This window comes from Aegilops tauschii, chromosome 5, assembly GCF_002575655.3.
Source record: "Aegilops tauschii subsp. strangulata cultivar AL8/78 chromosome 5, Aet v6.0, whole genome shotgun sequence".
Classification (NCBI taxonomy): domain Eukaryota; kingdom Viridiplantae; phylum Streptophyta; class Magnoliopsida; order Poales; family Poaceae; genus Aegilops; species Aegilops tauschii.
In genome coordinates this window covers 152,324,799-152,337,261 of record NC_053039.3, presented here as the reverse complement: position 1 = coordinate 152,337,261, position 12,463 = coordinate 152,324,799, and the positions used below count along the sequence as shown (strand labels likewise).

The following is a 12,463-nucleotide window of genomic DNA, read 5'->3' as shown; positions in this document are numbered from 1 at the left end:
TTATCAAGTGTCACACTAGCAAACTGAAAGAGGCATGACTTTAAAATATGGTCCAGGGCTATTGACAAGTAGTCAACAACTTTGCATGACTCCCCAAGAATTAGGTGGCTATGTGAACTATTCATGGGGCGGCTATACCCATGGATGTGATGCACACATACATAGCCCTTCATAGATGCCGACTATTCTCACCAAATCCAATGGCCACGGTCTACCTAGCAGCATGGAAATTATATAGCTACCCAATGGACATGCTACAATTATCAACAATGTCAACTATGTTTTAGTCTCACAGCTACACCACCTGTATTACAATTACCAACGCGTCGTTTGGGTAGTTACCATTTTGTCAATGCAAAAGTTACCAACACAGCAATTATGTAGTTATCTGGTCGTTCATGCTATAGTTATCAGGCCATCCATGCTATAGTTATCAGACCGCTTATGCAAAAGTTATCAACACTATGATAATGTAGTTACCATGCCGCCCATGCTATACTTGCCAACACAACAAGTATGTAGTTATCATGCAGGTCATGCTAAAGTTACCAGCCTATTCATTACGTAATTATGAGGCCACCGATGATAAAATTACTAACACAACTAATATGAAGGTACCATGCCGACCATATTGAAGTTATCCGCATAGCAATTTTATCGTTATCACGTCGTCCCTGCTACATGTACCAACACAATGATTAAGTAGTTATCATGCCATCCATACTAAAGTTACCAACATAGCAATTATGTACTCCCTCCGTCCCAAAATGTAAGACCTTTTCAACAGGCTAACACACTTTGGGACGGAGGGAGTAGTTATCAGGACGCCCATGGTATAGGGCATGTCATGATAAAGTTATCAACGTAACAATTATGTACTTATCCAACCGTTCGAGCTACAATTACCAACATGAGACAACTATAGTTACCACCCACCCATTCTATAGTTACCAACATGACAACTATGTAGTTACCAGCCATATGTGCTAAAGTTACCAACGTGAGAAAACTATAGTTATCAGGCCACTCATGCTAAAGTTACCAACATAAGACAACTACAGTTATCATCTACCCATGTCGTAGTTATCAACATACTAAATATGAGACAACTGTAGTTAGCAAATGTATATGCCACAATTGTCCAGCGTATTAGGTCGCACTCATCATTGTAGTAGTGATGTAGTTACATTGATGTTTGCGGCGAGAACTTGTTTTGGAATCGTGAACTATTCACGAGTAGTTCGACGACCCACAAAATGTTTACCGGTAACAACATGGGTAACTCTTGTACCGGATGATAACTTTCAGCCTAATCAATCACTGAAACATTGCTAAAAAGTTCCAATTTTCATGTCCGGTAACTTTTGTGTGAACATGTTGGTAATTTACGTACTGCAGCTTGGAAATTTTTTAAATGAAAAAAAAACATCAAAACATACCAACATCAAATTTAGTTTCGAAGGTTTCACTGCGATGGATTTAATGGTGAAAATAAATTTTGAGTCAGAACGACAGTTTGAGCTACAAATTGAATATTAAATTTTGATGGAATCTTTGCTAGCATATGCATGTGGAGAGAAGGGTGGGGGGCCATTTTATGCTCAGTGGGTCACGTATTGCAACTTGGTAACTTCTGACCCCAAAAAAGTGGTCGGAATATACCGGCACCGGATAAAGTTTCAAAGGTCCCATAGCAGCGGATTTAATGGTGAAAACGGATTTTGAATCGGACCAATAGTTTGAGCTACAATTGTTTTTGGAATTTGATAGAATCTTTGATGACATAAGCTTTTCTTCTCTTGTGCATATGGAGCAAAGGGTGTGGGGTGGGGGCATTTTATGCCTGGTAACTTATGTGTGAATAACTCACGAGTGTAATTTAGTAACTTACATTTGTCAAAAAATGTCACGAAAACATATCAACATAAGATCTAGTTTTAAAGGTCTTGTCATGACGCAAAGCAAATTTCGAATTGCGCCGACAATATGAGCTGCAAATGTTATGAATTTCGAATTTCGATGAAAGCATTGAGGACATCAGCTTTTATTCTCTAGTGCATGTGTGAAGAAGGGTGAAGGAACCATTTTTATATCTGGTAACTTCTGACTGAATAACTCGGTAACTTACATACTTCCTCCAATACATATTAATTGTCGCTGCTTTGGTACTAATTTTGAATTGGATCATTAGTTGAGCTAGAAATTATTTTGAATTTTGATAAAAAGAAATTATGCCATTAGTTCTGTCTTGTCGTGCATGCATGAATCTGCATGTGAGGAGAAGGATGGGGAAACATTCATGCAGCCGAAAAATGACAGGGTCCTTGTCGCATCTCTTATTCTCACATGTATTCACCCTGAAAGAGCGTTCAATCGACCACAAGGGGAGGGGATGTGAAGAGATTTTTTATCAAATTCTTCGAACAAACTATTTCTTCGAAGAAGTAACAAACCAAACAAAAGAAGAATACTGGCTGAAGAAAAGCTACTATAAGCATGCAATCAGACAAACTCATCAGAATAGAAGATATCACACTTGAGAATAGTGAGACTGAAGATAATTGTTTTATGTATGGCGCATGTACTTATACTTTTGCACCAAACTTTGCAAATGCACATATGCTGCCAAGATAAACATCCACGAATTAGTGAGAATAGCGCCTGTGGCATGCTCAATTTCAGATTCCTTGATGTGTTTCAAAGCAATTGTGCACTTAATAGCAGCTGTCCATTGGAAGTCCATTTAAATCCTTGTCATGCTTAGTGGGAAAACATAAAAGAAAAATAATTATTTCTTCATCAACCAGATGACAAACTCATATCAAGATATGTTCTATAATAAACATCCCAATAGATAAACCATGAAACTTAGATGCACCATGATCTGTTCTATAACGATAACATTAGGTACACCATGAAACTTCGTTTATTGCTGACCTAAACATGGCTAGTTTACTCTTTAGGGAATATGCTACTGTTTCGACCAAAATCCTTTTGCATCTTTGCATTACCAGAGGGGTATACTTGATTCAAGATCACTCTAGCAAACGTTGTTGATTCCTACCGCTACCAAATTTCATATACTGAATAAACATCTTGTAGATACATGGAGCCGAGATACAAAAATAACATCCTCAACCCTAGAATGCCACTCAGAATATAACTCAGGGTCTATGTATCACTCACCACGATCCATTGACCATCCTTTAATTGCTATCTGTGAAGTCCGCGTCGATAACATCTCCATCATTTGGTCCCTTTCCTGAGCTTGTTGATCCAGCACCAGGCTCAGTTTCAGCATCAGTAGAGCCAGCACCACCGGCACTAGTTTGGTTGTACATAGCCTGTCCGATCTGCATTACCTCCTGGTTCAAAGCCTCCATGGCAGTTTTCATGTTCTGTGTCGATCCACCAGCAATGGCATCTTTCAGTTCCTGGAGCTTTACATCAACCTTCTCTTTCACAGGAGCAGGGACCTTGTCCCCAAGCTCCTTCAGTTGCTTCTCCGTCTGGTACACCACAGAGTCTGCTTGGTTCTTGGTGTCAATAGCATCTCTTTTCTCTTTGTCCTCCTGGGCGAACTTGTCGGCTTCTTCTACCATTCTCTCGACCTGCAAAACAAAATGTCTCAAAAGGCATGTTTATGCACCAGCACAGGCATTTTTTCTTTCTTTCTGGAGTGCAGAGCATGCCAAAATATACAATGAACAGATTACAATGGCATCAATTCTTTGTTTGCCAATTAAACCCCACAAGGCTGTACAAGAGGACAAATAGACTACCCATTTACTATCCAAGGATTATGTGCAACATACTCCATATCTCAATATAACGCATATTACGATTCATTAAGAATTCATGGGTTTGACGAATAAATTCCTCTATTATTATGTGCATGCATGCATGAAAGTAACATCATAACAGATTTGGTGCAATAAATAGCAACAGAACAGATTGGAAATCAAGGGATAATTAAAGAACATAACACTAAAATGAATTTTAACAACACTGCATACCACTGAGAAAACAAGCGCACTACATTGCTGACATGACAAAAAAAACTAACAAATTTCAGAACTAATTACCAAAACAACGAGAGTTTAGTGCAGTCAGTCACACAAAATGCTGGAAAGCATAATCATTGATAGCATACCTCGTCCTTTGGTAGTGTACTAGCACCAGTGATGGTGATATCCTGCTTCTTTCCAGTACCCTTATCAACAGCTGCTACTGACAGAATGCCATTGGCATCAATGTCAAACTTCACTTCAATTTGTGGTACACCACGTGGTGCGGGAGGGATCCCATCCAGTCGGAAGCTTCCAAGAGACTTGTTGTCCCTGACAAACTCTCTCTCTCCCTGGAGGACATTAATCTCAACACTTGTCTGTCCATCAGCAGCCGTTGAGAATACCTCTGATTTGGAGGTGGGCAGTGTTGTATTCCTGGGGATAATCTTCGTCATCACTCCACCCAACGTCTCCAAACCAATTGACAATGGAGTAACATCAAGAAGAACAACATCCTTCACATCTCCAGCCAAAACTCCACCCTGGTGTTTCAGGGAATAGGGTAATACATGAGGTGTTACGTATGTTACTAAGTTATAAATGTGGTCTTGCACTGTACATGCTCTGGGAGCTACTTGAGATGTAACTAAATTGACCATTGGTACTTTAAGGAAACATGTGTACAAGACTACTATGTGAAACTCTAAAAAAGGACTAGAGATTATGCTCTGCAAAGAACAACAAAAAGGGCAGCCCGGTGCACGTAGCTCCCGCTTGTGCAGGGTCCGGGCAAGGGTCCGACCACTTTGGGTCTTCTGTATAGAGCCTTTCCCTGCATTTCTGCGAGAGGCTGTTTCCAGGACTCGAACCCGTGACCTCATAGGTCACAAGGTGCAAAGAGCAACAAAAGAAATGTAAATTTGGGGGAAAAGAAAATAACCTGTACGGCCGCCCCAAGAGAAACAACCTCATCAGGGTTGACTGTAACATTGGGATCCTTGCCTGTAATCTTCCTAACCGTTTCTTGCACTGCAGGGATTCGGGTGGATCCACCCACAAGAATCACTTCATCTAGATTACTAACAGATAGCTTGGCATCTTTCAAGGCGTTATTAACAGGAGTTTTAAGCCTATCAATAGAAGACAGAAGTATGTGATGAGTGAAGCCATAAAAAATATGAGAAAATGCAGAACTAGTGCACAAAAAATATTTTATAGCTTTGCGAATTGATAGAACGTTCATGTTTACCTATCAATCAGATCTGAACACAGTTCCTCGAATTTAGCTCTAGAGAGGGTTGCCTCAATGTGTTTGGGCCCATCAGCAGTAGCAGTTATGAATGGCAAGCTGCAGTCAAAGACATTCAACTGTTTAAAGGAGATATCTCCAGCTGAGCAAATAGAGCACCATACAAAATTTCTGTAGAAAAATACCTAATGTTCGCCTGTGTGAGCGTTGACAATTCCATCTTAGCTTTTTCTGCTGCCTCAGTAAGACGCTGAAGGGCTTGTTTATCCTTGAGAAGATCGATGCCTTCATCATTCTTGAAGGTGCTAGCAAGCCAATCTACAATTTTCTGCGTAATCCAAGGATAACATTATTACATTACTAGAAATTGGTGGAAAGTTATCAAGAATACTATTAGAAACTGAGTCCACCTGAAGTATGAACAGTACAAGAATACAACACCAAGAGATCTTTTACATGTAATTCGCTTTTAGAAGTTGATGAAATCAAACAAATATTGTGTAAAATAGAAAGTAGGTCTACAGATTTGACGAAGCAAGAGTGACTGAGTTCGAGTTTCCCAGGGGTACAAATGAATGAAGATGAATTGATAACGTACAAGTTACAAGATACAGAACTTAAATGAACAAGAGCTTCACGGCTGAAAATGACCCACAAATATATTTAAACAGTGCTATCAAAGCTAACAATTCAGATCATAGAGAAGACAATATTGGATCAATGGAACAAATTGACTCTCTTGTTGCTTTCTTATGAAGTGGAGTTAAATATGGTGCTCATACTGGCTCTACATCCCCACAAAAGAACGTGAAGTAATGTTGCAGATGTTTGAAGAGAGAAACACATGGCTGTGGCACATGCAGTTGTTATTGTACAATATTGTGGTATTTTATCTTCGTATTGCACAAAACCAAAAAAAGAAAGGGTAACGCTAGGCGCCGGTCGACCGGCCCAAATTTCAGCGGTCGCCGTGCAACCCTTTGATTGGACGAACGACAGCCGCTAGATGGCCCACCTCGATCGCCCCCTGTTTTCTCCCTCCTCCCTCCCGTGCCACTAGCGCAGGTCTCGCGAACACCGCGCCACAAAGTGCGTCTTTGCAACCGCGCTTCACAGAAGCCCTGCCACGGAGTGCGTCTTCGCAACCGCGCTTCGCGGAAGCCCCACCCCCTCCACCACCGGAGGGCTCACAGGTCTCAAATTAGGCATTCCAACAAAAAAATCCTAGCCGGGATCGCAGGCCACCGTGCGAGCTGCCCCGCACGCATTCCTTGTCAAAACATCGGCGCTAGGCGTTGCCATCCGTGGGCACCGCGCACGCACCACCTCTGCCCCACCCACCCACCCCTCACGCAAGTTTTGCGGCACCTTCCCCTTGCATCCTTCGTGCTTCCTCGGTTGCAGCTCCGGCCATGATGGGTTGCAGCTCCCGCCGAAGCTGGTTCTAGCATCTCGCGCGACGTCGCCGCAGTTCCAGCACCAAACCCCTCGCTGGATGCAGCTCCAACCCTGGCCGGTTCGTAGTGCCGGCTCCTGCCGGTTCCGGCATCCACAACCACCGGTTCCAGCAACCTACATGGCCGGATGCAGCATCTGCATCGCCGGTTCCAACATCTGCCAGCCACCGCCTCCCAGCAAGCGGTCTCCGCGGTTGCATCATCGACATCGGCCGGTTCCAGCACTCGGTCACCACGTTTCCAGCATCGGGTATCGTTGTCTCCAGCCCTAGCGATTTGCCGGTTGCAGCACTTGTGGCCGCCGTGTCCAGCAATAGTGTCTCCAACACCGGAGGGTTCTAGTTGCAGTACGCGGTGCTGGGCGCGCGTTGCCTCCAGCACCGAGAGCGTCGCACCGTCCTGGCCCCACGTGGCATCCACCTCTGACTGGCCTGTGCAGCAGCAGCGCCCCAGGCCTCACAACGCTGGCTAGGAGCTTGCGCGGGGAAGGGTGGTCGGCTGTGGGATGGATCTGCACTGGGCTGGGGTGATTCGGACAGTGTGGAGAGAATTTAAGCGCCATTGGAGGGGATCGTTCGGGAGGAGACATGAATGGCTCACTAGAAAAAAGAGATTTAGATCGGAAGGGGGAAGATGTGTGCCTCCACTTGGCACGTGGCGAACGTGGGTGGTGGCATGACGATAATGCCTGTGTCACGTGGGTAGTGGCGGGACGAACGATGAAACCTGATCCAGCGGCTCGCACGCGACCTTTATGATGTTCAGCCGGCCAGCCGATGATACCCTAAAGTACAGATATATCTCTAGCTCTACACCTATAAAAGACCCAGCTGGTGATGATGGTGTGTCTGCCATCCGATCTAAATCTAACGCATACCAGGTGTTTTCGCATAAACACCCCCACCAGTCTGCTCCTGATCTGCAAAGAAAAACGTAGTCTCTCCAGACAAGTCCATCCCCCCCCCCCCCCCCCCCTCCTCCACACCCAATCAAATAAGAGGAATAAATTTTGGGTTGAATTAACATATTCTTAGTGATATATAGGATTGTTTCAAGTTTGTGAACATGTATTAGTCTATTTTGGATCTGTAGCAAGGCAGGGCACTTTGCTAGTTTGAGCAGGAAATTTGGTGTGTGCGCGTCAAAATAGTGCATGATGAACTTTCACAAATTTTAAAATATGTGGTAATTTTCCAGGAACAATAGAAGAGGAATTGTAAACCTTATCAAAGTCATCTCCACCTAAGTGTGTGTCCCCAGATGTGGAAAGCACCTCAAATACACCATCTCCAACCTCCAATACTGCAGAGTAATGTTGCTTCATCAGTAGTAATTACCAGTGAAAAAAATAGCGCGCTATAGCGTCGCTAATAGCACGCTATAGCGTTTTGAGCAATGCCTCGCTGAATAAATCAATGTACAATGTCTCGCTAATAGCACGCTATAGTGCGATATAACACGCTAATAGCATATTTTAAGGGCCACGCTATTTTTTACATTGGCAATTGCATCATGACCTTCTTACAAACCTCAGTGTAATTATTTTTAACACATAACAACAAAGAAAACTATCCAAGTAGACATTCAATATTTTGAGAGCTCTTATCCTGTCAACTTAAGTTCTAACAAATGCTTTTTATGAATTAACTAAAAGCTAATTCTATTTAGAAGTAGCTCTTGTCAATGAGTGGTGGAATATATTGCTCCGATCAAGGATTCATAGATATTATTCTCTGACTGGAGCATGTAAAAGCAACACACTTCTAGATAAACCATTTTTGCTTTACAAATCAAACCAAACAGGACAAAACATTGCCATTTTCAGTATTGAAATTCCACCCATGATTCATCTAAAAAGGTCTGTTATGGTAATATATGAGAGTGATATGATTATCCAAGTGGTTCAGAATTTCTAGCAGTAAATGTAAAAGATAAGAACAATTTGGTATTCTGCCATACCAGAGACATCAAAAGTACCGCCACCCAAGTCAAACACTAGAATCGTTTCGTTGTTTTTCTTCTCAAAACCATAAGCAAGAGATGCAGCAGTTGGCTCATTTATAATGCGGAGAACTTCCAGCCCTGCAATACGGCCAGCATCCTTTGTTGCTGTTCTCTGCGAGTCATTGAAGTACGCTGGAACGGTAACCACCGCTTTTGTAATTTTGTCATTCAGAAACTTAGATGCATCGTCCACCAATTTCCTCAATACCTGAAAAGGTATAAATGTACCGTAGAAGCCAAATAAGTCACTCACATTCGAATCATGTATACTATCAGTCCATAAATTCACATGGTTAAGTCAACTTAGGTCTCTGAAGTTAAACATGAGATATGCACATTTTAGGTCCATAGACTTGTATGGGTACAAAGAAAATTGTCCACACCTGACTAAACTTTAACAATTAGCACATCGGGTGTTGCAAGACAATGGACATAACCGAAGCAGTGACCTCTCATAAATAATTGCCAAAGCGGTAGCAATTCAAAATATTCACAGAAATGAAATATCAGCACTTCATATACCATTGGAAACGTTAACTCATCCAAGACATAATAAGTTAACTAACTACCTCATATTTTCTTATTATAAACGAAGAAATAATCTTTAACACCATCAATGGAGGAGGACAATATGGAATTCCAATGACAATTGAACACATTGCCTCCTTATGTTAAGCTACAATAATAAATAAGAAAAGGGAAATTACCTGCGCGGATATCTCTTCCGCTGCGAACTGCTTGCCGATAGCAGGGCAGTCGAGCTTGACGTTTCCGTTCTCATCGCGCACAACGTTATACGAGACCTGCTTGGCCTCGTCATCTACCTCAGCCATCTTGCGTCCAATGAAGCGCTTGACGGAAAAGAAGGTGTTCTCCGGGTTGACGACGGCCTGCCTCTTGGCAATCTGGCCCACTAGCCGTTCTCCTCCCTTGGTGTACGCCACCACCGACGGCGTCGTCCGCTGGCCCTCGGCGTTGGTGATCACCGTCGGCTTACCGCCCTCCATCGCCGCGACGGCGGAGTTGGTGGTGCCCAGGTCGATTCCCACCACCTTCTCGCACGTCACCCGCATCGCCAACCCGCGCGGCCGCCCGCCACGAGCAACCCGCATCTGCAGGGGCATGACCGCCGGCCACCGCCGGCTCACGAAGAGAGAGCTCGACGGGGAGGCGCCGGCCATCGCGCTGACCTGGCAAGTGAAGGTAGCCATGGCGCGGGTTCGTTACGTAAACCCTAACCCTAGTGAAGGATTCAGGCGGCGATGGCCCGGAGGGGATGGAGAGCGAGGGGGGCGGAGGAGGAGAGGTTTCAGAGAGGAAGAGAAGATAAGACGGGGAGAGAGTTTTATACCGCAGAAGAGGTGGGTATCGGTTGCTGACGAGTTCTCCTTTTTTTTCTTAAGGCATAACCTGCTCTTCTGCGTTCGGTATGCGAACACGAAGGATAAGGGCCTCTTTTGATTCCCAGGATTTTGAAAACTACGAATAGAAAAAGTATAAAATTAGTGTGGCATGCTCATTTGAATCTTATAGAGTTAGCAATATGATTAACAAGGAGTGTTTGATGGCACAAGAAAAACAAAGAAATCAAGAAAAAGGTTGAAATGGATGTTAGATTTCCTATCAAATGTAGTACAAAATATTTCATAGAAAAAATTCCTACGGGATCCAATTCTATGAATCAAAGGACTAACATAGAAAAATGTCGTAAGGATTTCAATCCTCCATAAATCCTATAGAATTTCTTTGAATCAAAGGAGCCCTAAAAGTACTTCACACAGCGGGCGGCTCCGAAGGAGAAACCCTAGCCCCAAGCGTCCCATTCTCTTCGTGATTCCCTCGCCACCGCTAGCACCACGGTGGTGGCGGCTCCCAGTCGTCAAAGACGGCGGGCGAGGTCTATACCTGGCGGCTCCCAGCCATCAAAGGCGGCGGGCGAGGTCTACTTGGGATTGAAGACGGCATTGTTTCTCGCATAGGTTGGTGGACAAGTGTATCGAGCCCATTTGAGCAATTGAGCTATTGTCTCTCTAGTATCCATGCAACAAGAGCTTTTTGCATGGTAACACATTTTATGCTTGTTCCTTGGTTGTGCGGATCCCACTGATCTATCCGTGTGTGTGTGTGTGTTTGCTTTGTGCCAAGATAGCTATTGATCTATTTGCTTTACATTGCAATTTTGTGAATCTTCCTCAACATTCTTGATGTCATTGATTAACACTTGCTTCAATTTTGTGCCACTTGTCCTAACCAAGCCACTCAATAAGCTTTACTTTGTAGGTGTGAGTGAACAAGTCTGGTACCAATTCCACTATTCTCCCACTTCACATTGAGTGACACGGGATACATCCTCAACTTTGGGAAAAGGTATCTTGGTATTGTTTATCTCATTTCCTACTCACCTTTGCTCGAGTCTTGTGATGGATAGGCAAAGCACATCTACTTCATTCTACAACAACAACAACGAGTTTGATGCCATGCAAAACTTCATCGACGCCAAGATGGATGCTCAAATGGAGGAGCTCAAAGCCCTCATCAACACCGACAAGAGGTCTTCCTCATCTTTGAGAAGACGCTCAAGTGCACATGATTCCGAGTTACCATCTCCAGCAAGGTCACATCGGCATCGACACAATCACCGACGGGAACGTGAAGGTCAAGAGCTCAACACCAACCATCGCTCTACATCTTCACCATCTACCTTGGCATCTTCGCCAAGCAACTTCAAGGCATCTTCGCCTTTGGATATGCAGCATCTTCACCGACAAGCACCTCAATATTACGCTCAAGAGAAGCTCCCCAAGCTCAAGTCCACGACTTCCACGAGCTACTACGACCTTGACACTGTCCACGAGATTCCTTTCTATGGGACTCAAGACCCCGAGGAGTATCTCGAGTGGGAGCGCAAGATGGACTCCTACCTCAAGTGATACGTCTCCAACGTATCTATATTTTTTTTATTGTTTCATGTTGTTATATTATCAATCTTGGATGTGTTTATATGCATTTACTAGCAACTTTATATCATTTTTTGGAACTAACCTATTGACATAGTGCCCAGTGCCAGTTGTAGTTTTTTGCTTGTTTTTTACTTTGCGGAATATCAATCCCAAGCGGAGTCCAAATGCCACGAAACTTTTTGGAGATTTTTTTCTTCCCAGAAGACATCCAAGGAGCCAAAGAAGTGCACGGGAGGAGGCCCGTGGGGCCCACTAGGCACCATGGCGCGCCAGAAGGTTCAGGCGCGCTCTGTTGGGTAGTGGGCACCACAGGAAGCTTCTCCACCGCCATACACCTCTATAAATACTCTAAAATCCCAAAAACCCTAGGGGAGTCAGAGAATACAGTTTCCGCCGCCGCAAGTTCCAGAACCACGAGATCCAATCTAGAGGCCTTTTCCGGCACTCTGCCCTTCATCATCCTTGTTGCCCTCCAATGATGTGTGAGTAGTTTACCATAGACCTACGGGTCTGTGGCTAGTAGCTAGATGCCTTCTTCTATTTTTTTGATCTTCAATGCAATGTTCTCCTCGATGTTCTTGGAGATCTATTTGATGTAATGACTTTTTGCGGTGTGTTTGTTGGGATCTGATGAATTGTGGGTGTATGATCAGTTATATCCATGAATATTATTTGAGTCTTAGCTGAACTCTTTTATGCATTATTGTTATAGCCTCGTATTTCTTCTTCGAATTTTTGGTTTGTTTTGGCCAACTAGATTGATTTTTCTTGTCATGGGAAGAG

At 43.7% G+C, this 12,463-nt stretch overlaps 1 protein-coding gene across 1 annotated transcript; it reads right to left on the bottom strand.

Annotated features, from left to right (window-relative positions):
* Window positions 1-2,977: 2,977 nt before the first annotated feature.
* On the bottom strand, window positions 2,978-10,151 carry LOC109782177 (stromal 70 kDa heat shock-related protein, chloroplastic). The gene is made up of 8 exons (XM_020340778.4): window positions 9,428-10,151; window positions 8,676-8,928; window positions 7,939-8,018; window positions 5,445-5,587; window positions 5,260-5,358; window positions 4,951-5,140; window positions 4,154-4,552; window positions 2,978-3,611 (listed from the first exon to the last, which is right to left on the bottom strand). Exons 1-8 carry the CDS (start codon window positions 9,929-9,931, stop codon window positions 3,207-3,209), a joined length of 2,073 nt encoding a protein of 690 aa, XP_020196367.1. The 5' UTR covers window positions 9,932-10,151; the 3' UTR covers window positions 2,978-3,206.
* Window positions 10,152-12,463: the final 2,312 nt, after the last annotated feature.